Below are 18,760 nucleotides of genomic sequence, written 5' to 3'. Positions count from 1 at the left end.
CCTGTTCGGGCTTGACCAGACCCCAATTTGTTTCGCCCGAGAATCGGGGTCGTTCTTACCAGATGGGTTGCGCAACAACATACGCTCGCAGATTTCCTGGAGGCATTTTGTATGGTATGAGGTGGATTGCCTTCAAACCAGAAGCCATGCAGTAGCGATGAACATTTGAGTGTGCGTCATTATTCAAGCAGTCTGCATCTAATTGCGCACGCCATGTTCACTGCTAGGATGACTGCTTGGCATCGTCAGCACATTCGCTCAACCTCTGCAGCAACACGCAAGCCCGGCAAGCCACAAGCAGGATGATGGCAGATGCCGAAGTGCTTTCGTAGTCCACGCTGCAGACTCCGATCCAGCGACGACGAGCTGGCAGTCAGTAGGAGCAGCCCAAGCAGGAACACCGATGCGACCGACGCCGACGTATGTCCGCAGACCGACGGGATATTCTTGCAATCACACTACTGCCGATGTTACAACCAGCTGTCCTGTGTGTCTGCGACGACACGCGGACATGTGGCAACAAAGGCTCCGCATGTTGGATGGCTTTGAATCTTGGTTCGTCGTCAACCGCGAACCAATGTACGAACGTGTTTCGCATCTAAGCCTTGGCCGTGCCGCTCAGGTGCCCGGATCACGCGCTTACAAGAGCAATGCAGCGAGATGCGTCTCCCAGCCAGAATCGATACGCAAACAGCGGCTGAAACAGTAACACAACAGCTTCAACGAGCAGGCCAGACGCAAATGCAGTGGGCACGAAGAAGCAGCAAGCGTTTCCACAGGGTGCTCTGGCCGTTGTGCCCCACCCGGCTCATTTGAGCTTAGGGCCGCAAACGAGTGTGCTATTTTCGAACAGGCTTTTTGGTGGCCATCCACGCCTACATGGATTGCTAGCGCTTAACGTTAGACGCAGCGATCCCACAGACGGTGCCGCTCGCCATTCGTTACTCTATTTCTGTTGTACAGTGCTCCGATTGCGACACGGATTAAAAGCAGTGAGCAGACCCTCTGCAGGACCCCGCTATGGTCGCTGCGTCTAATAGTATTACTATCCCAACACCAACCCCGCCAACAGCGCTTGACTCCCTCCCTTCATTACTCGTGCCAATCCGTCCTCCAACGCAGAGGGCCGAACTGTCGATCCGGCTTTGCTCGACGCCATACCCCAAGCCAAGCACTGTATTCTCAATCGAGCCAGCTGCCGTAAGCCCAATACGAGCAGGAAGCTGCACACGCGGACCAGGCTCTTGTCACCTGCACTACATCACGGCACGCGGTCCCTCCCACCTCGCTGAGCCTGGCGTCCTGCATCCGCTTGCTCAGAGTGCCAGGTGCTTGGAGGGCGAAGCATGATTCAATACCTGACACCACAGCCTTCTATTCACACACAAATGGACACCAGCACCATGTCACTTGCCATTCTCCCGTCACAACACATGGGATATAGTGGTACCTCAGCGCCGTCGCCACTTCGACCCTCGAGGTCGCCGGCCAAACGACCAAAACTCTCGCTGGACACCAACAACGTACCATCGATCTTTGGAAAGAGCTCAACGAGCTTACGACTTGAGACACTCTCTGCAACATCACCGACGGCAAGAAATACTTTTCGGAATACCCTGGATCCAGTGACTGCCCAAAACAAGAAGTCAAATACCAAACCAACTCTATCATCACTAAAGATTGCGACGGACTCCTCGCCGCGAGAGCCAGAACAGATACAGCAAAGTACAACAAACGACTCTGCTGCTTCTTCTGCGACAACTACATCATCATTGTCTTCTATCGATTCATTCTCGACTGTTGTTCCTTACAAGCTCACTTTCAACACAACATCGATCTTGGTCAACTCTCCGCTCCCGCGAACATCACGTCGATCACACTTCGGTCACCAAAAGCCAATGTTTCCGGCACCGAAGAAGGTGGCCTTCCGAGAGCCTTTGACCGAAGATGTGAAGACTACACGATTTACTCTCCGTCATTCCGATATAGAGTCCTCAACGTCGACCATATCTACACTAGAACTTACGCCAAGCGATAGTGAGGTCGATGAAACTTCCAAGAATCAGACCGAGCGATCCCAACAGGCCGATGATCGTCCTTCTGCGAAATCGCCGCCTTCGCCGCATACAGGAGACAAGCGCGAGTCGTCAGACGAGGAAGAAAGTGACAGTGACTCATGCCCGGCAACGCCTGTCGCTGGCAGACGGAAACGACATCGGCAATGGGTCTGGACTCTGGGGCCCGTTGATGGAGAAGAAAAGCCCTCGTCGCATCAAGAAATGGAGGTCGTAAAAATTCATTCTGATGACGAGCGCGATCAATGATACGCAGTTGTTCACGATCATGATAGGATAGGCGTTATTGGAAGAGATCAAGGGAAATTTTGAGCGTGGGGCATTTTTGTGATCACGTTGCCACATTCGCATCAATCACGATCAGTCTTGAGCATTTACAACGCGAAGATACCCCTAGAGCGCATTTGCACTGAATCTAGTGCCAGGCATATAGATGCATACGGGCCAACGTCAATGCCCACATATACTACATACGAACGATACATGTATGAACTATTGGCAGTTCGCCACCACATTTTCTTCGCAAACGATTGTGATCACTGATCAATAGTTTTGCGTATTGACAGGGACGTTGGGTCTCGGCTCTCTCTCGTATTCAATACTGAAGTTGTATAATAAGCGATCGATTAACTCGCGAGCCGTGCGGATCGTCTATCGAAATCAAGCTCACGCTTTGACCCTGGTCTCACTCGTGGATCCCCACCACTGCCGCTTCTGGAACACGCACAGCGCCGAACATCACGACATCGGCAATCCATCTCCTCAACGGCTGCGAACGTTTTCTAGAAATGGACTAGGCAGCTATTTTCTGCCCAAAGAAAGGAAGAAACGGTTTTACGAAGCTTTTGCAGGCAACGTGCCTGCAGCGAATGATGACTTTGTCAAGTTTGCTTGACAAACTGAACTTTGCGGCTCCTGGCGGACGTTGGCAACTCGTGGAACTTGGAGATCTTTGGCTGTATGTCCGTCTCGTGGCACGTCCGAAATTTCTTCCTAGCAAAGTGACAGTTGCTCATTCGGTCTAGCGTTCCTCGATTCGTGTACCATGACCTTCAGGACAACTTTGCCGCCGCCTGGATCAGGCAGAATGCCATAGTGCAGACTCAATCGCCCGCAGCTCTCGCTGCGGAAGTCATTTATGAACATATCAAAGAACTGAATATTGATGACCAGCCATGGCGCATCATCGACATCTGCTCCGGCAGTGGCCGCCTTGCATCACACATTGAATCTTCAATCAACAGCAAACGGAGGACAGCCAAGCGACAGCCTATACCGTTCCAACTAAGTGACCTCCAGCCCAATGCCCAACTCGACGCCTGGATGTACCAAGCTTCGCTCTCGAAAAATCTCACTTTCATCCCACAGGCTGTGGATCCCGCAAGACCCCCGTTTGCGGCGATCAGCAGCACGACTCGCGGAGACAAGGAGGCTGCCTTACGACAAGGATATGAGTCCAACGGTACGCAGGTCTATCGACTGATGAGCTCTTTCCATCGCTTCGACGACAATAAAGCCGTTGCAATACTACGGAGCACATTACAAACTGCGGATGCATTTACTATCATTGAATTACAGGAACGGCGGATTTTCAGCTTCATCTTTGTGGTGCTGGAAAATTGTATGTGCTTTCTGTTTTCTGTCTTTTGGTTTCGAGGTGATGTGATACATTTGTTCTTTACCTATGTGGTTCCGGTTCTTCCTGTATTGCAGAGATTGGATCGCATTGTGAGCTGTATTCGAACACGAAGTAATGAGGAGACTATTGTCCTACTGGAGAGAGCTGCAGGGCATACAAGACGGCAGTATAGCAGCCTTCAAGGCATTGAATCTGTCATCGTCAACGACTGGAAGATAACACAGCGTCGACGGCTGCATACATGGCCGATTGGATATATGACTATCGTCACAGGGCACAAATCACCGAGACAATAGAAGTATGTATATTTATTGCGCTATCACAGAACATCGGTAAGGACAGTGTAGAGAAGCAAAAGTAGAAAACTCCAGGAATCTCAGCGACTTGCTTGTACTCTTTCACGTGGCATCTTTGCTGGTCGTCTCTTCGATTTCCCATGGCAAGGGAAGGCTTAGTTCTTGCAGACGAGGAGGACGGATTGAGCGCCTGGGCCTTGGTTCTTGCCGCCCTTCGATCCGTTGTTGGTGGAGCCGCCGCCGTTGCCGTGCTGGCTGCCCTGTTGGCTATTCTGCTGGTTGCCTTTGCCGTCGTTGCCGTTGCCACGACCACTGCCAGAGTTGCCCCAGCCATTCTGGCCTCCATTTTGGCCTCCGTTCTGGCCTCCGTTCTGGCCTCCGTTCTGGCCTCCGTTCTGGCCGCCGTTCTGACCTCCAGATTGGACATTGTAGCACTCACGCTCGTTGTTGTTGACTCCGATAGATCTCAAGATGCGGCCCCCTTGGCAGTTCTGGTCATCGAAAACTTGGACAGTACAGCCATCGAGGCCCTTGCGTCCGAAGAAGCTCTCGAAGGAGAGGCTTGAGAAGTCGTTGGGCGTGTTGTAGCACTGGCTCTTGCGGTCACCACGTCCCTTGCGGCTGACGGGAACGGCGATGGCCGCCTCGGAGTAGTCGACCTGGTTGCCATCGCCTCGGACTGAATTCGAGGAACAGCCAGCGTTGGGGTGCAGACGAACGTTGAGAATCTCAGGCGTGGTCGCTGCGGGAGCCGCGTTGACCGTGACGGTGCGAGTGACCGGGTCTGCCTCGACAGTGATCGTGCGAGGAGGATCTCTCCTGGTTGAAGTCGAAGTTATAGTTCTCGTGTTCCACTGCGTCTTCCACTCGGTGTTGCCTTTGACGGTGACGGTGACAGTCTTGACTCCGCCATTGCCGTTACCATTACCATTGCCATTGCCGTTGCCTTTGCTGCCGGAGTCGTAGCCGGAGTCGTAGCCTGCGTCGTAACCATTGTCTTGCTCTCCTTTGCCATTGTTGCCGCCCTTGTCATCATCGCCTGGAACTGCGGCAGCAAATACCGTGGCGCTTGCAGCCAAAAGGGAAATGAAGGCCTAGATGTGTCAGCTATGCCTCGATCGGACTCCAGCGATTCGATCTACCTTGGAATACATGGTTAGATCGAGTATTGTGCCGAAGAACAAATTCTATCGCAGTCGTGATTTCCTGAAGCAATTAAATACTGCAAAAGCTGAACAAGCGAAGGTGGTAGCTGAATGAGCGATGATGACCTCTGGAGACGTAGAACGGCCTCCTTATACCTGTTGACGGAGCAGCTTGCGCCTCGTGTGGGGCCTGGAAGTTCTGCTCGAGCCTCTGCCTCTGTTGTCTTCCTTGTGAGATGCACTTAGCTCATGGCTGCTATCCCCGATGTTCAACAGAGACCGCCGTAAGCGGCGGATGGTCGGCCACCATGCACCTCAGATTGTCAAGGACAGTATGGCTGTCCTCAAATGGAGAAAGCGTACTCTGGTCAAGTTTGGGCGTATAAGGATGGAGCGCTTCTTCTACAAATCTCGTCCCTGCAATCGTTTCACAGCGGCGCCAGTACGACCTGAATCCGTGGCAGCTTGAGACCTTGATTCTCGTGTCTCATGCCACGATATCTCAGACCGAACACGGGTAGACTCAGTCCTTTTTGCACAACCACAAGCCGGGTTTACTCAGGTGCGCAATGCCCAGGTTGGGAAATTCCACGAAGATGATGCTACTGTCATCAGAGCGCACAGCTGTAAGTCTTACCTTGCAGACCCATCAAGGACTGTCTTGTACCATTAGACTCTTGCTGTCGTCCTCGAGGCGATTTTCGCGTCTCGGTCCAGCTCTAGACAGACGAGAGTATTAAGGTTGTATCGAGCCATCCTGATTGGCAGAATTGTACGTTCTTGGACTGCCTATGCCTTGCGTTGTGATACTAGAGATCTCAGATGGCTATACATATATGCCATGCGGTTTTCGTGATACGACAGATCTGGTAAGACCTTAGTCTGGGTGGTGCATGATGAGGAAGTTCAGCTCGTGTTCCGAGAGCATTTCGGCAGCGAGGAACAAAGCGTGCTGACTTGCCTTCTTTCTGTCTTGGCGTGACCGAGGGTCCTGCTGCCACCCAGTCGACATCTCCTTGCACTAAGAGACAGAGTCGACATGATGCACACATCACAACGTGCAATGTTCCGTGTCTTCAGCAAGGAGGTGATGATGAACGACGAGGTCGGTGTCATCAGACAGAACTCGAAGCTTGGTCTCCCACGTGTGGAGACGGCATCCAAAACCAGGAACCGCGAAGTGTGAGGTCACAGCTACAGCGTGCTGTACACGCTCCAGTCATGGCACACTACGATGCATTCATTCCACTGGTAGGTACATTGTACTCTCTTTTCGTCACTCATCACAGCAACATCACCGCCATCGACGCTCGCAACAGCCACCATGTCGCAAAAGGATCAGTCGAAGCCGCCAAGTCGAAAAGAGCTTGAAGAGACTATTGGCGCATTACAGAATGTCGCCAAAGCTCAAAATATGGCTAAAGAGCTGAAAGACAAAGCCGCAAAGGCGTCTTCACCTGCCGAGCGAGAGCGGCTGTTCAAAGAGGCCTACGAGAAGGAAGTCGAAGCAAATGGCCACAGCAAGATGGCACGAAGAATGCAGAGCGGCACATGGCAAGGACTCTTTGGGGGCGGAGGTATTGGTGCGGGCGTCGGAATGGGCTTGGGGACGGTGCTTGGTCTATTAGTAGGCGGAATATTGTCTATACCTACGACAGCGATAGGTACGCAGGCAAGGTGAACTCCAGATCTTGTTTCCTCTAACGTACAAATGCTTTTAGGCGGCCTGGTGGGCGCGAGTACGGGAGCCATCCATGGACCATGGATAAAGGTGGGCGATGTGCAAAAACGGTTCGAAGATGCTACGCCCGCAGAGGTGGCGGACGCGCTCGAAGAGGAACAGCGTACAGGTGCAGCAACTCCGACGAAAGAGCAGTCTACTACGGAGCAACATGGACAGAGGCTGGACGAGGGCGGCGCACCTAAGGAGAGGAAGAAGCCCCGCAAGATTGAAATCCGATCAACTCAAGGCGGAACGTAGGGTTGACTAATGGAACCCACGGAAGGCTGACAGTCTGCTACTGCGCATTCCGCAGGACTAGACAGAACAGCGATAACGACAATGCGCTCCGGCTGCCATCCGGAAATTTACCAGCATCGGTATAGCACCCACAACAGGTGGCGGGGCTAGGACCGTTTACTGGAGAATCGTCGCTGAGCTTGGCAAAATGCTTGTTCGAACTGATCTTGAATGATCAAACAGTCCTAGATGAGATTGTCTCATGGTGCGAAAGCAAGGCTTGCATGTTGGGAGGCAATCGCGAAGTCTGCTTGTGCCACCTAGGAAACGAAATTTTTGCGCCCGCGCATAGCCCAACCAGGAGCAGCACTCTGCAGCACGAAGGAGGGACCTTTTACAATCGTGCTCAGCCTGCTGCCGTCATCTTTTACATCAAGCGAATGGATTTCCGCCCAAGCTTTGGTGTTCTCCGTGAAGAACCCTTGTTCTTGGCGGAGTCGCAGCTTTCGGATCCCCAACGGCTTGCCGCGATCCGACAAGTCTGAACGTCTACCAACCACAACTGCTAAACGCAGCTGTGACGGGCGTCCCAGACACGTAAGCTTATACTCTGACCGTTGGTGCGCGTCAAGGGATTGGCCTTCCGCCGCGGTGGCTGCTCAGCCATTGCATGGCTGGGATGGCTCACCTTATTGCATAGAAAGGCGCCGAACCTAGTCCTCTATAAGCTCTCCTCAGACTTCAGTCGACATTGCACAGGTGTCACTGCAATTTGCTCCAGGGACGATTCTACTTTTCTGTTGCACGTCAGGCATCACCTACAATCGCTCTTGCGTCCGCGTCCCTCTCCTCGAGCCTGGCCTTGTTCGCTCGCAAAGTGCTCCCGCGCAAGAGCTGTTCTGGTACACGATGAAGCTCAGATTAGCGACAGCATGCCTGACAGCCTGCATATCGACGACTTATGCTTGGAGCGGTGGTTCATATTACGACAGCGGCAGCGGGAGCAGCGGTGACAGCAGCAGCGACAACAGCGGGAGCAGTTACAGCAGCAACGGCTTCCAAGGCTTCGGGAACTCGGGATTCTTCTCGGACTCTTACAGCACCAAAGTCATAGCACATGCGGTGCTGGCAACAGTCGCCTTTGGTTTCCTGTTCCCAGCGGGTGGCATTCTAATCCGTCTGGCGAGCTTCCGGGGGCTGTGGGTCATTCACGCGGTTTGGCAGTTGCTGGCGTATGTCCTGTACATTGCAGCTTTTGGATTGGGAGTCTGGGTAAGCAAGAATTCTTCCCGGCCATAGGAGTGATACTGACCTCCTTCGCAGCTTGTACGAACCGGTCCACGAAACATGCTCCATGACCCGCATCCCATTATCGGTATCGTCCTACTTGGCTTACTATTCTTCCAACCTTTCTTCGGCCTGCTGCATCACTTCCTTTTCAGGAAGCATCTCCGACGAACACTCTGGAGCTATCTTCACCTATGGCTCGGAAGAATTGTTGTGACGCTTGGAATCATCAACGGCGGTCTGGGCTTGCGTCTTGCCAGGAGAATGCCTTTCAATAGACCGAGTAATGGCGCTATCATTGGATATGGGGTGGCAGCAGGCTTCATGTGGTTGCTATATGTGCTATCCGCAATCATCGGTGAAAGACGGAGGAGCAGGGTCAGAGAACAGGCCACTGCACAAGCGCCAATGAGCCAGAAGGCATACGCGCCGAGCAAGAGCAGCAGTACCGGACGTGGAGGCCGTTATGCTTGAGCGAGCACAAACCATGCATGTAGACGAATGTAATGGGAGACGAAGGTGTCGGCAACACCAAACATTGAGAGAATAGAATAGAGCACATTGATGCTTGTGACAGTGCCTCAGGCAGGATGGGACAAGGATTACGTACCGAGGCGCATGTGAAAGAGCCGCATCACCAAGCTCGTCCATTCACCATCCACCTCCAGACGTTCACGAGCGTCACATGCCTTCGACGAGCGCGTCGGCTTAGTCCACTCTGGTCATCCTCATCTTCACTGCCTTGATGTTCTGCTTACCGCGTGTACTCGTCGCACCCGCCGACTTGTCAACAACATGGCGACCAAGTCGCTCCCTTTGACCATCTCGAACCGTTCACTCAAGCAGATCCTCTCCGATCTCACCTCACTATATGTCGCGCACCGAACGAAGATCTCGCGGACGATATATGCCGCTCTTCTTCTAGCTGTCATACAACGCATTCGTGGAGCCATCAAGGAGCAAAAGGCAGCTGCAGCGAGAGCAGCGGACAATCGTCGCAAAGGACTTGGAGGCGATGAACATGGCAAGAAGAAGAAGGTCGAGCTCAACAGGGAGTTCTTTCGCAGTCTTGGACGACTTCTTCGAATATGCATACCATCATGGAAGAGCAAGGAAGCACGGCTACTTGCGAGTCATTCCGTGTTTCTCGTCCTTCGGACGCTCATCAGTTTGTAAGCGTGAAAGCAGCGTAAGTATGCTCTACTTGGAAGCTGACATGTCTCAGATATGTTGCAGAGCTAGATGGTCGACTAGTCAGCGACTTGGTGAGAGGTCGAGGGAAAGCGTTCCTTAAAGGCCTCGTGTGGTGGATGCTCGTCGCTGTGCCAGCCACGTTCACGAACTCGATGCTGTCGTACCACCAAACCACCCTATCGTTATCGTACCGCGCACGCCTGACCAACTACATCCACAACTTGTACCTTGGCAACATGACCTTTTATACCCTCTCAGCATTGGACGACAGGATAAAGAACGCAGATCAGCTCATCACAGTGGATGTCACAAAGTTCTCGAACAGTTTGGCTGAGCTATATTCCAGTCTTTCTAAACCCATCTTGGATCTGGTTATCTACAATTGGTCACTTTCTCGAAGCGTTGGTGGTGAAGGACTGTTTGCTATGAGCTTAATGGTCCAGCTGAGCGCCAGCCTGATGAGAGCGCTGACGCCACCATTCGGGAAATATGTTGCGGAAGAAGCGAAATTGGAGGGTGAATTCAGAGCACAGCATTCTCGTCTAATCGATTACAGCGAAGAAATTGCGCTGTATGATGGAGCTGATGCAGAAAAGGACATGGTCGACAAAGGTTATTTCACACTCATCCGGCACGTGAATAGGATACTGCGAAGACGATTGTACCACGGAATCATGGAAGAATTCGTGGTCAAATACTTCTGGGGATCACTCGGCCTCCTGCTGTGCAGTGTTCCGGTCTTCTTCAAACTGCCTGGAGCGCAGCCTGGTGGCCAGGGGACTGGCGACCGGACGGAATCGTTCATCACGAACAGACGACTGCTTTTGCAGTCGAGCGATGCTTTCGGCAGACTCATGTTCTCGTACAAGGAGGTCTCCGAACTGGCAGGATACACAAGCCGCGTCAGCATGCTTCTAGACGTGATTGCAGATATTCAGCGCGGCCATTTCGAAAGGGCTTTGGTATCTTCAGCCTCAACTGAAGACAACGCTCAGATCCTGGCTGGGAGAGGTGAACTCGAAGAGGGAGACGACATCAAATTCGAGAACGTGCCGATTGTATCTCCAAATGGTGACATTCTGGTGAAAGCCCTATCGTTTCACATCAAACAAGGCGACCATATGCTGATCGTGGGGCCAAATGGATGCGGTAAGAGCAGCTTGTTCCGCATTCTTGGTGGTCTGTGGCCGGTATATGGCGGCATGGTTCGGAAACCTTCCAACGAAGACATCTTCTATGTTCCACAGCGGCCATATTTGAGCAAGGGCACTTTGCGACAACAGATTCTCTACCCGGATAATCTCCTCGATATGCGTGCCAAGGGCATTCGAGACCAGGACCTGGTTGATATTATGGTTAAGCTGGGCCTTGAATCCCTGCTCAGCATATCTGGCTCGCAGAACACCAACGACCCAAGCGCCTCAAACAGCCCAGCAGAAAACCGAGGGCGATCACAGATCGACACCAGTGGTCTGAATGCCGAGCAGGAATGGCCAGAGGCTCTAAGCACAGGCTTCCAGCAGCGCGTCGCTGCCGCCCGACTATTCTACCATCGCCCAAAATATGCCATTCTCGACGAATGCACGTCATCACTGACGCCAGAAGTGGAGAAGATCATGTATGATGAGGCAAAAGCGCTAGGAATAACATTGATGACTGTGAGCCATCGGCGAAGCTTATGGAGGTACCATGGCTGGATTCTGCAATTTGATGGCCAAGGCGGACATGTTTTCACACGTCTTGATGCTGATAAGAGGTTGGCGCTGGAGGATGAGAAGGAAGAATTAGATTTGCAATTGCGTGCTTCTCCTGAGTGGGAGCAGAGGGTGAAGGAGCTAGAGTCGGGACTCGAGGCTGGTGTCGCGTGATAGTACAGTACAGCAGCACGACTTTTCAAGAGCGTTACTTGCAAACGGCTCAGTAGTCCTGACGCACACAAAGCTCTTCCAAATGCCACGTTCGCTGGCACATGATGAGGCGGATCTGGTTCGTGGTGCGAGTGACCGCCTTGCCGCGCCAAAGTGAGGCGGCCTCACATCGTTAGCGAATTCCGTGAGGCGAAGTCGCCCTAAGACTGGTGCGACACGTTTCCTTTGTGGTCTACGCAGAGCAGATGCAGGATTCAGGATGAATTGCAGCGGCTTGCTATATTATTAGCATATACAAATAGATCTGTTGACGCCTTCATTGCCTTTCATGACATTGCCCATTCTCCTGTTGTGCCTGAGGCATTTCGCAATTTCGTCTTCTTCTTCGCGAGTCATTCTTCGCCCGGACTGCATCCTTCTCATAACATCAGGTTATCCAACAACATGAAATAAGCAGCCTCCTTCGACAGTCTGAGGATCCATGGACTATTCAAAATGCCTGGAAAGTACAAGATCTGACCGGACTGATTATGAGCTCCACTTAGAGGGAAGTACGCGCCACATGGGAAAGCGCCATGACAAGATAAGAGGCGGCACCATGCCAGCGTCGTTCGACTCCGGTTCATTGGATAACAATCCTTCAGCTCAGCCACTGCGTGGAAACTGGCTTGCTCCTGGATGTCTGTCGCGCCGGCGCGAAGTGCTGGAAGACACGGTATACGGCCCTGTTGCGGACCCCCTGCACATGGTCAATACAATGCTGCTGTGCTCTCAAGGTGTCTGGCTTACTGACCTCAGCTCCTGTTCCTCAGCATTGTCTATCAGCCTGCTGGTGTAGAGGTGCTGGACCATGGCCCTGGATGCTCCAGGCTTAGCGACTCCCCCTCTGCTGTGATACGTAACCACGTGAAGCCAACGGTAGCGCCAGGCATCCTGGCCAGAAGATCCCGTGTGCTCCCAGTCGCACTGAAGGAACGGACATTCCACGTGCCTGGGCAGTTGGTTCTGGAGGTGTGCCTGACAATGTATGTCCCACTGCCTAAGATCTTCAAACATCTGGCCACAGCCTATGAAACCAAACGGGCATTGCCACGTAGCCGGTCGCTGGTCGTGAAAAGCTTCTACCTCGTCACTGGATGTGCTAGCCAATATGTTTGGATATTGATCGGCTTCGAAACCTCTCCGGATGGATGAGACATCGCTGTATACAGTGGATCCATAGTTGGTCAGAGATGGAACCTGTGTTGAGCCTGGATACGAACCCCGACTCTGAGCAGATTGCGCTACAGAAGACAATGTTGAAGGCGCCATTGGAATGGATCTCGGACCTGCGTTGCCCGAAGGAGGCTGGTAGTCCTGGCTGTTGAGGCGCTGCTCCAATTCTCCTGCGCCCGTCTCGAACCACTCGCTCACACGCCGGTCCACTTGCGAACTCCTACGGACTCTGCGACCTAGCACGTACGAGGGATCAAGCTCACTGCCCATGGTGTTTGCCTCATGTGGACCGCGAAGAGTGCTGAGAGTGAATGTGCTGACTCTCAACAGAGCCCTTGGAGTCCTGCAGCAAATGACGGAATGCAAGATCTGACATGGCATCAGCAAGTCTTATAACGAAGAGACTCCGCGACGTGGTCAAGCTTGGCCGACATTGAAGATCGACCTGATCAGCGATATAGCGAACAGGTTCCCACAGGGTCTGTACATGATGCAGACGGACTGCCCGACCCTATCCCAGTCTAGCATGGCTAATGTCAATGCACTTGGGGTACCTGGGCCCACTGGTTCATTGAACCGAACACCTTCGCGATGACAACGCGCGCGCACTCCACCGCTCGAGCCTACCAAACGCCGGCAGTCAATCCTATCACGTCCGATCATGTACTCCGCAAATCGGTTGTCACATGGGGTATGCGACGGTCCTCCGGCGCGTGCCGCCGACATCCTTTACATGACGTGCTTCATCGCCATTGCCGACCTGATGCCCTGTTCCGAATGCTGTGCGTAGGGCCAATCCTGACGCAAGCTGGCCCTATTGACGGCTCTGTCCTCAAGTTCTTTCCCTCTTTGCGATGCGGGAGTCGGAAGCAGCGATCTGGTCCAATCCGAAGGGCGGTGATAGCGATGGCAAGGTTGAAGATTTCCACGACGTGGCACGAATATGCAGCTAGTCTGGAGGTGCGGGCATTGGATTGGCCACTAAGGTTACCGGTGAAGCAAGCCACGGTGCTTGACGTCGTTATGAAGATAATGGGCAAGCAGCAGTTGCATGCTCAAGCCAACAGCGGGATGGCATAAGCTCTGAAAGCAACAATTCGCGCCCGAAACAGCTGTCAACGACCCCAGCCTCCACGATGGCCGGTGGTGAGGGTATCGCTGACTCCGTGGTTCATCCACTTGGCACAACAGTCGAAGTTAGCTGATCGCACTGAGGAGCTTTGCAGTACTGATCTCTAAGTCACAGGGCTCCCTTGCAGCTGTACGCGCACCATCATGCAGTACAGCTGCTCGCCTGCAGCAACGAAGTAGCTGGGTGCCGGATATACTCGCCGCTCATGCATCAATTCAGCAGACAGCCAGAGTGGCTTCATCTGAATGTCTGCAATGGCATCGTAAGTCCCGGAAATTCGAGAGGAAAGAAAATAGGTCTCCTTCACCGACTCGTTTGCCTTGACAGTGCCTGGCTCGCAAGTCTGCGAAGCCGCTCGTGCTCGCTCGTGTTGCCTGTCCAGGTTGGCAAGTTGGGGGGTCTACAGTCTGTCATGGTGTCGGCATTGCTCCGCTGTGGGCGCAAGATGCTCGACGTGCGACTGCAATCACGTAGTTCCCATGTAGGCGCAATGTAAGGGGCCTCAAGAAGTCACGTTTGGAGTCTATCCCTGTCACTGCTCCTCATAGTCAGTGATTTCAGGATACTGCTCGAAGCATCAGCAATGTTGATGATATGTCTCGTGACCACCGAACACGTGGATGTAGCTGTGGCTTGTCGTTGTGTACGGCATTCCAGAATGTTGCGATTGGTCGAGATGCAGGTTGTGCTATTGAATTCCGCCGAGGAGGCATGCAGCTGCCGGCGGACTCGGCGGACAATTGACTCGCAGTGGACCTGCACTCTCCACAACCCCCCTTCATTGTGCGATTTCGGGCAAGACATGGGCAATGCGCGAGCAAACAACTGCGTCGGTGTTCTCCCGTCACTGCTCACGCGCGGCAGAGCTGCGACGTCGGCTGCGAGTTCCGCCAAGTCTCGCTTCGGCTATGTCATCGTCTTTGCAGCCGAGCGCGGTGGAAGGAGCACGATGCAGCGTTCGCAACAGCCAAACCACGAGGTCAGAACCATCCGGCGCTGGTGCATCTCGAGCAAAGCTGGCGACAGCCAAGCGATGTGTGGGCAGCGCAGCGTCATGTGGCAGCTGGGATGCGGCCAGAGGTTGGGAAAAGTAACCTCCGGGACGCAGTGAGCACGGACGCTGAGGCACTATCACATGCTCTTCTTTCACATGCATCTGCGTGGGCGCAATTCTCACCTTGCGCTGTAGCGACAACGACAACATCATCTTAATCCACCAGGCACTGCAGCAATTGTTCAAGTCGCCTGTTGCTCCAAACCAAGTCCACATCCACGTCCACGCCGCGCTCCATCAATCGTGCCGCATCTCGAGTCTAGACCCATTGTCGCCGCCGTTCTCCACTCGCTCCCGTCGCTCAATCACCACGACACAATAGCAGACAGCTTCGTCCCCGCCCTGTTAGTCTGTGAATAGAAGGAGACAATCAGCAGCAATACGGCTGGCAATGGTGGTGAATGCATGAAACACAATGACCATTCAGTCACCGCGAGCCCTTTGGACCATCTTGAACGCTCAGCATAAGAAGCACCCAAACAGTCGCATAACGCCCAATCTTCAAGAACATCAGACACGCTGGCGGCGGCTCAGGTAGCGCGACCGGCAGGCCTGCCCAGAGCCATGGACAACCCGTACCACCATCACCAAGGGCAGCAACCCCAGAGTATCGACATGTTGGCCGTGTATGGCGGTGCGAAGGAGTTCTCTGGTAAGTTGCGACGATGCTGCTCAGCGCATGCAATTCATCTACGCGGTTCTCCACTGACGTGTGCCTCAAAGGCGATTCCTTCAGCTTCGACTTGAGCCAGGTGCCTCCGTCCGGGCAACCTCTGCTATCTGGATCCGAGCAGAACCTCATTGCTGACTTCTTTACACACCCTGACGACTTCTCCAGTGGCAAGCATGTTGCGTTCGGATATTATGAAGAGCCTTCAACAAACACCGCTGGGAGTAGCAACGCCGCAGAACATCTCACGCCTTCGCATTCACTTCAGCATCTCAATGTTCTGCATGACACCAATTTCGGCTACACCCACAACCAGAGCCACAACAGCAACAACGTGAGCAACCACTTTCGCAGCGAAGATGCCGCACGCAAGTCGAAGAGTTACTCAGCGGACGAAATCAATAGTATGGCAACCTATAGTCAGCAGGCAATGTCGCAAAATGACGTGGCGGCTGCCACTACCCTCAGCGGCTTTCGCAATAACGCATCGAACGAAGGCTTCGCACTGGATGGCGCGAGCTGGGGTGCCATGAGCATGTCAGGTCTGAACGCAAGCAGTGCAGGCGGCTTCGGTAGCGACCGACAGTGGCTACACAGCTCAGTTCCGCGAACGGCTACTAACAACGCGCCATCGCGGAACAGCGGTGGCAGTCTCGTTGAAATGGTGATTGGAGACATGCACCGCAGCGCATATGTACCCACAACAGCGCCTCAAAGTGCCAGACCCTTTGGCACTTTCGGCAGTGACACGAGTTTTTCGAATGGCAACTTCGCCGGCACTGCCACCGATCATAGCCAGAAGGTTGGAAATTTATTAGGCATCCCTCTAGCTCCCCAAGCAGCTGGAATCTCGCCAAACAATAGCCACGACCGATTTCGTCAAGATGTGCCAACGAATCATGGATCGCAACCCAACCACGGCCAGCAATTCGCTCCGCAGTACAGCACCGCATGGAATGGCGCAGGACCGTATTCGCAGCCGGGATCCAACAAGCGGCCTAACAGCAACAGTGCTAGCGGTGTCAAGCACGAGTACGACGAAGGAGACGACGATGAAGGCGACGGTGGCGCGAGAAAGCGGCGCAAGTCGATGGCAACTCCCTTTCAACCAACTCATACGGCGATGTACGCCCAACAGTACCCCATGCCCCCACCTCAGATGCCATACGCGAACGGTCCGATGACGCTCCCCGTACACGACGTGCGACGTGGCCCACCGCGTAAGAAGGAGAATCTTACGGACGATCAAAAACGAGCAAACCATATCGTCTCGGAGAAGAAGCGCCGCGAGATTATCAATCAAGGCTATCGCGATCTCAATGAGCTCACGCCAGCCCTTGCGATGGGCAAATCTGGCCTTTCACGCTCCGAGTGCCTGATGGAGATCAACAACTACCTCTATGCGCTGCAACTCGCAAATGCCCGCATCATCAAGGACCTACAGCTTGATCCCGCTGCCTTTGCGATTGCCCCGCCGGCGGGTCAGACCAGTGGCTACTGAGCACGCATCATTTCGTCTGCTTCAAGCTACGTACGTTAAGTGTATATCGACACACCTCACACACGACCGCCATGACCTGGTTCACGAATTATCGCACTTTACGATCCGAAAATTTCCGACATATCTCTTAATTTGCTTGCTCTACGACTTGGCCGTTTGATACCACCAACAGGCGTCTTTTTCGATAAAATGGGGCAGTGGGAGTTGTATGGGTATACCCGAACTGGACAGTGGTTGGCAAACGGCGTTTCTTCTTCCTTCCTTCTTATGACGACACAGCCGAGGAGGATACCATATAGATGGATGGGCGGCTTTAATTCCTCGGCGCAAAAAGGATGACGGTGCTATGCCACCGCTGTATACACACAGGACAGAACCGAGGGCCGCGATAATCTAAGGTTAGCAACAATCTGGCTGGGCAGCATGACCGTGGCTGCTGTCCTCTAGCGAAGAGGCCATGGTCACTGCGAGCCCACAGAGAAAGCAATTTATTGCTAGAGCACATGTATTGAATGTGCTCTTGTGCTCCTCTTTAGGGGAGGCTGCAATTCAGTGTATCTAGTTTCAGACTGTATACAAAAGGCTTCTCGAAAGACCGAACATTCATGACAAAGATGCTATGCGTAGTCCCCATCTCACGAATCGTTGAGTGTCGCTGTTAGAACGTTGTTCATGAATGTATGGGATGCACATGAAAATCAATGCAAGAGTTGAAGCTGCCAGCGAAGAAAGCCTTGGCCATGGTGAAATTGGCGAACGATTCTTTATACAATGAAAGCTGTTGATACAGTCATTTACATGCCTCGCAATGCCCTTCAAGGCGCCGTAGTAGCCGTCATTCTCTCAGCCTGCTGCACCATATTCGGCCCCGTCGCAGGAACCTCCCTCCTTGGCCTTCTCAACATCTCCTCCGTAACCCCATTCCCCAACTTCGTAATCCCCATCACAGGCGGATCCCCTTTCCTCACAAACTCATACTGCCCGGGCAATTTATTCCCCGCCAACCGAAAAGCATCCCTCACAACCTGCTCGTGTATACTCCCCTCCAACTCAAACAAGACCCTACTAACCGGAACTCTGGCAGCCCAATGATCGAATGAACCCTTTCCTTTTCCCATTCTTTGATCATTTCCGGAGGTGTAGACTCCGATATTCGCGGAGACGCGGTGATAGAGGCGGTATTTCATGCCTCGGAGACGTTTTTTGATGGTTTCATCGGCGATTTTGAGTTGTTGGGAGGAGATGCGGCGGTCGGTGTCGATGAGACGGATGCCGTAGCTGCCCCAGACGAGGGTTGTGCCTTTTGTGCTGCCGCCTGTGGGACATTTGGGACGGCCTTTGCGGGATTTGGAGGATTCGCCGGCTTTGGGGATGAGCCAGTTTAGGGGGCGGGGCGTGGAGGAGAATGCTCGAGATTGTGTTTGCGCTTGTGTGCATAATGTCTGGAGAGCACTTCGTAGGCCTGCGATGGGTCAGTTGTGGGTGTGTGTGGCATGGAGGGAGTGTTTCGTACAGCAGGCGCGAGTGGTGACAGATGCGAGCAGAGCTGAAGGGGCGCGGACGCCCACGCGCGTTGTTGCCATGTTGTTCGTATGCCTGCACACAGAATGGAGCAGTTCGTTGATGCTATCGCTGCATGCCTTTCAATGCCAGAGCCCTGTCGTCGGCGACGGCGGGAGATGCGAAAGTTGTGGTCGGTTCGGCAGCTGCCGAGAAAGCTTCCC

At 53.4% G+C, this 18,760-nt stretch overlaps 9 protein-coding genes across 9 annotated transcripts; 6 read left to right on the top strand and 3 right to left on the bottom strand.

Annotated features, from left to right (window-relative positions):
* Positions 1-1,403: 1,403 nt before the first annotated feature.
* Positions 1,404-2,324, top strand: CKM354_000408800 (uncharacterized protein; the record flags this gene model as incomplete). The annotated part of the gene is made up of 1 exon (XM_044799313.1): positions 1,404-2,324. The coding sequence occupies one exon, from the start codon at positions 1,404-1,406 to the stop codon at positions 2,322-2,324; it is 921 nt and encodes a 306-aa protein (XP_044655248.1).
* A 620-nt stretch (positions 2,325-2,944) lies between these two features.
* On the top strand, positions 2,945-4,010 carry CKM354_000408700 (uncharacterized protein; the record flags this gene model as incomplete). The annotated part of the gene is made up of 2 exons (XM_044799312.1): positions 2,945-3,033; positions 3,101-4,010. 2 exons carry the CDS (start codon positions 2,945-2,947, stop codon positions 4,008-4,010), a joined length of 999 nt encoding a protein of 332 aa, XP_044655247.1.
* A 155-nt stretch (positions 4,011-4,165) lies between these two features.
* CKM354_000408600 (uncharacterized protein) lies at positions 4,166-5,164 on the bottom strand (the record flags this gene model as incomplete). The annotated part of the gene is made up of 2 exons (XM_044799311.1): positions 4,166-5,104; positions 5,153-5,164. 2 exons carry the CDS (start codon positions 5,162-5,164, stop codon positions 4,166-4,168), a joined length of 951 nt encoding a protein of 316 aa, XP_044655246.1.
* A 1,315-nt stretch (positions 5,165-6,479) lies between these two features.
* Positions 6,480-7,136, top strand: CKM354_000408500 (uncharacterized protein; the record flags this gene model as incomplete). The annotated part of the gene is made up of 2 exons (XM_044799310.1): positions 6,480-6,819; positions 6,877-7,136. The coding sequence occupies 2 exons, from the start codon at positions 6,480-6,482 to the stop codon at positions 7,134-7,136; spliced, it is 600 nt and encodes a 199-aa protein (XP_044655245.1).
* Positions 7,137-8,024: 888 nt separating this feature from the next.
* On the top strand, positions 8,025-8,876 carry CKM354_000408400 (uncharacterized protein; the record flags this gene model as incomplete). Its single annotated transcript, XM_044799309.1, has 2 exons — positions 8,025-8,387; positions 8,439-8,876. The coding sequence occupies 2 exons, from the start codon at positions 8,025-8,027 to the stop codon at positions 8,874-8,876; spliced, it is 801 nt and encodes a 266-aa protein (XP_044655244.1).
* A 321-nt stretch (positions 8,877-9,197) lies between these two features.
* On the top strand, positions 9,198-11,464 carry CKM354_000408300 (uncharacterized protein; the record flags this gene model as incomplete). The annotated part of the gene is made up of 2 exons (XM_044799308.1): positions 9,198-9,574; positions 9,628-11,464. The coding sequence occupies 2 exons, from the start codon at positions 9,198-9,200 to the stop codon at positions 11,462-11,464; spliced, it is 2,214 nt and encodes a 737-aa protein (XP_044655243.1).
* A 771-nt stretch (positions 11,465-12,235) lies between these two features.
* CKM354_000408200 (uncharacterized protein) lies at positions 12,236-12,949 on the bottom strand (the record flags this gene model as incomplete). Its single annotated transcript, XM_044799307.1, has 1 exon — positions 12,236-12,949. The coding sequence occupies one exon, from the start codon at positions 12,947-12,949 to the stop codon at positions 12,236-12,238; it is 714 nt and encodes a 237-aa protein (XP_044655242.1).
* Positions 12,950-15,429: 2,480 nt separating this feature from the next.
* CKM354_000408100 (uncharacterized protein) lies at positions 15,430-17,036 on the top strand (the record flags this gene model as incomplete). Its single annotated transcript, XM_044799306.1, has 2 exons — positions 15,430-15,517; positions 15,589-17,036. The coding sequence occupies 2 exons, from the start codon at positions 15,430-15,432 to the stop codon at positions 17,034-17,036; spliced, it is 1,536 nt and encodes a 511-aa protein (XP_044655241.1).
* An 815-nt stretch (positions 17,037-17,851) lies between these two features.
* On the bottom strand, positions 17,852-18,619 carry CKM354_000408000 (mitochondrial 54S ribosomal protein YmL47; the record flags this gene model as incomplete). The annotated part of the gene is made up of 2 exons (XM_044799305.1): positions 17,852-18,498; positions 18,550-18,619. 2 exons carry the CDS (start codon positions 18,617-18,619, stop codon positions 17,852-17,854), a joined length of 717 nt encoding a protein of 238 aa, XP_044655240.1.
* Positions 18,620-18,760: the final 141 nt, after the last annotated feature.

The sequence above is a fragment of the Cercospora kikuchii genome (assembly GCF_019650295.1).
Source record: "Cercospora kikuchii DNA, contig_00002, whole genome shotgun sequence".
Taxonomy (NCBI): domain Eukaryota; kingdom Fungi; phylum Ascomycota; class Dothideomycetes; order Mycosphaerellales; family Mycosphaerellaceae; genus Cercospora; species Cercospora kikuchii.
This window is presented reverse-complemented; position numbering and strand designations above follow the sequence as displayed.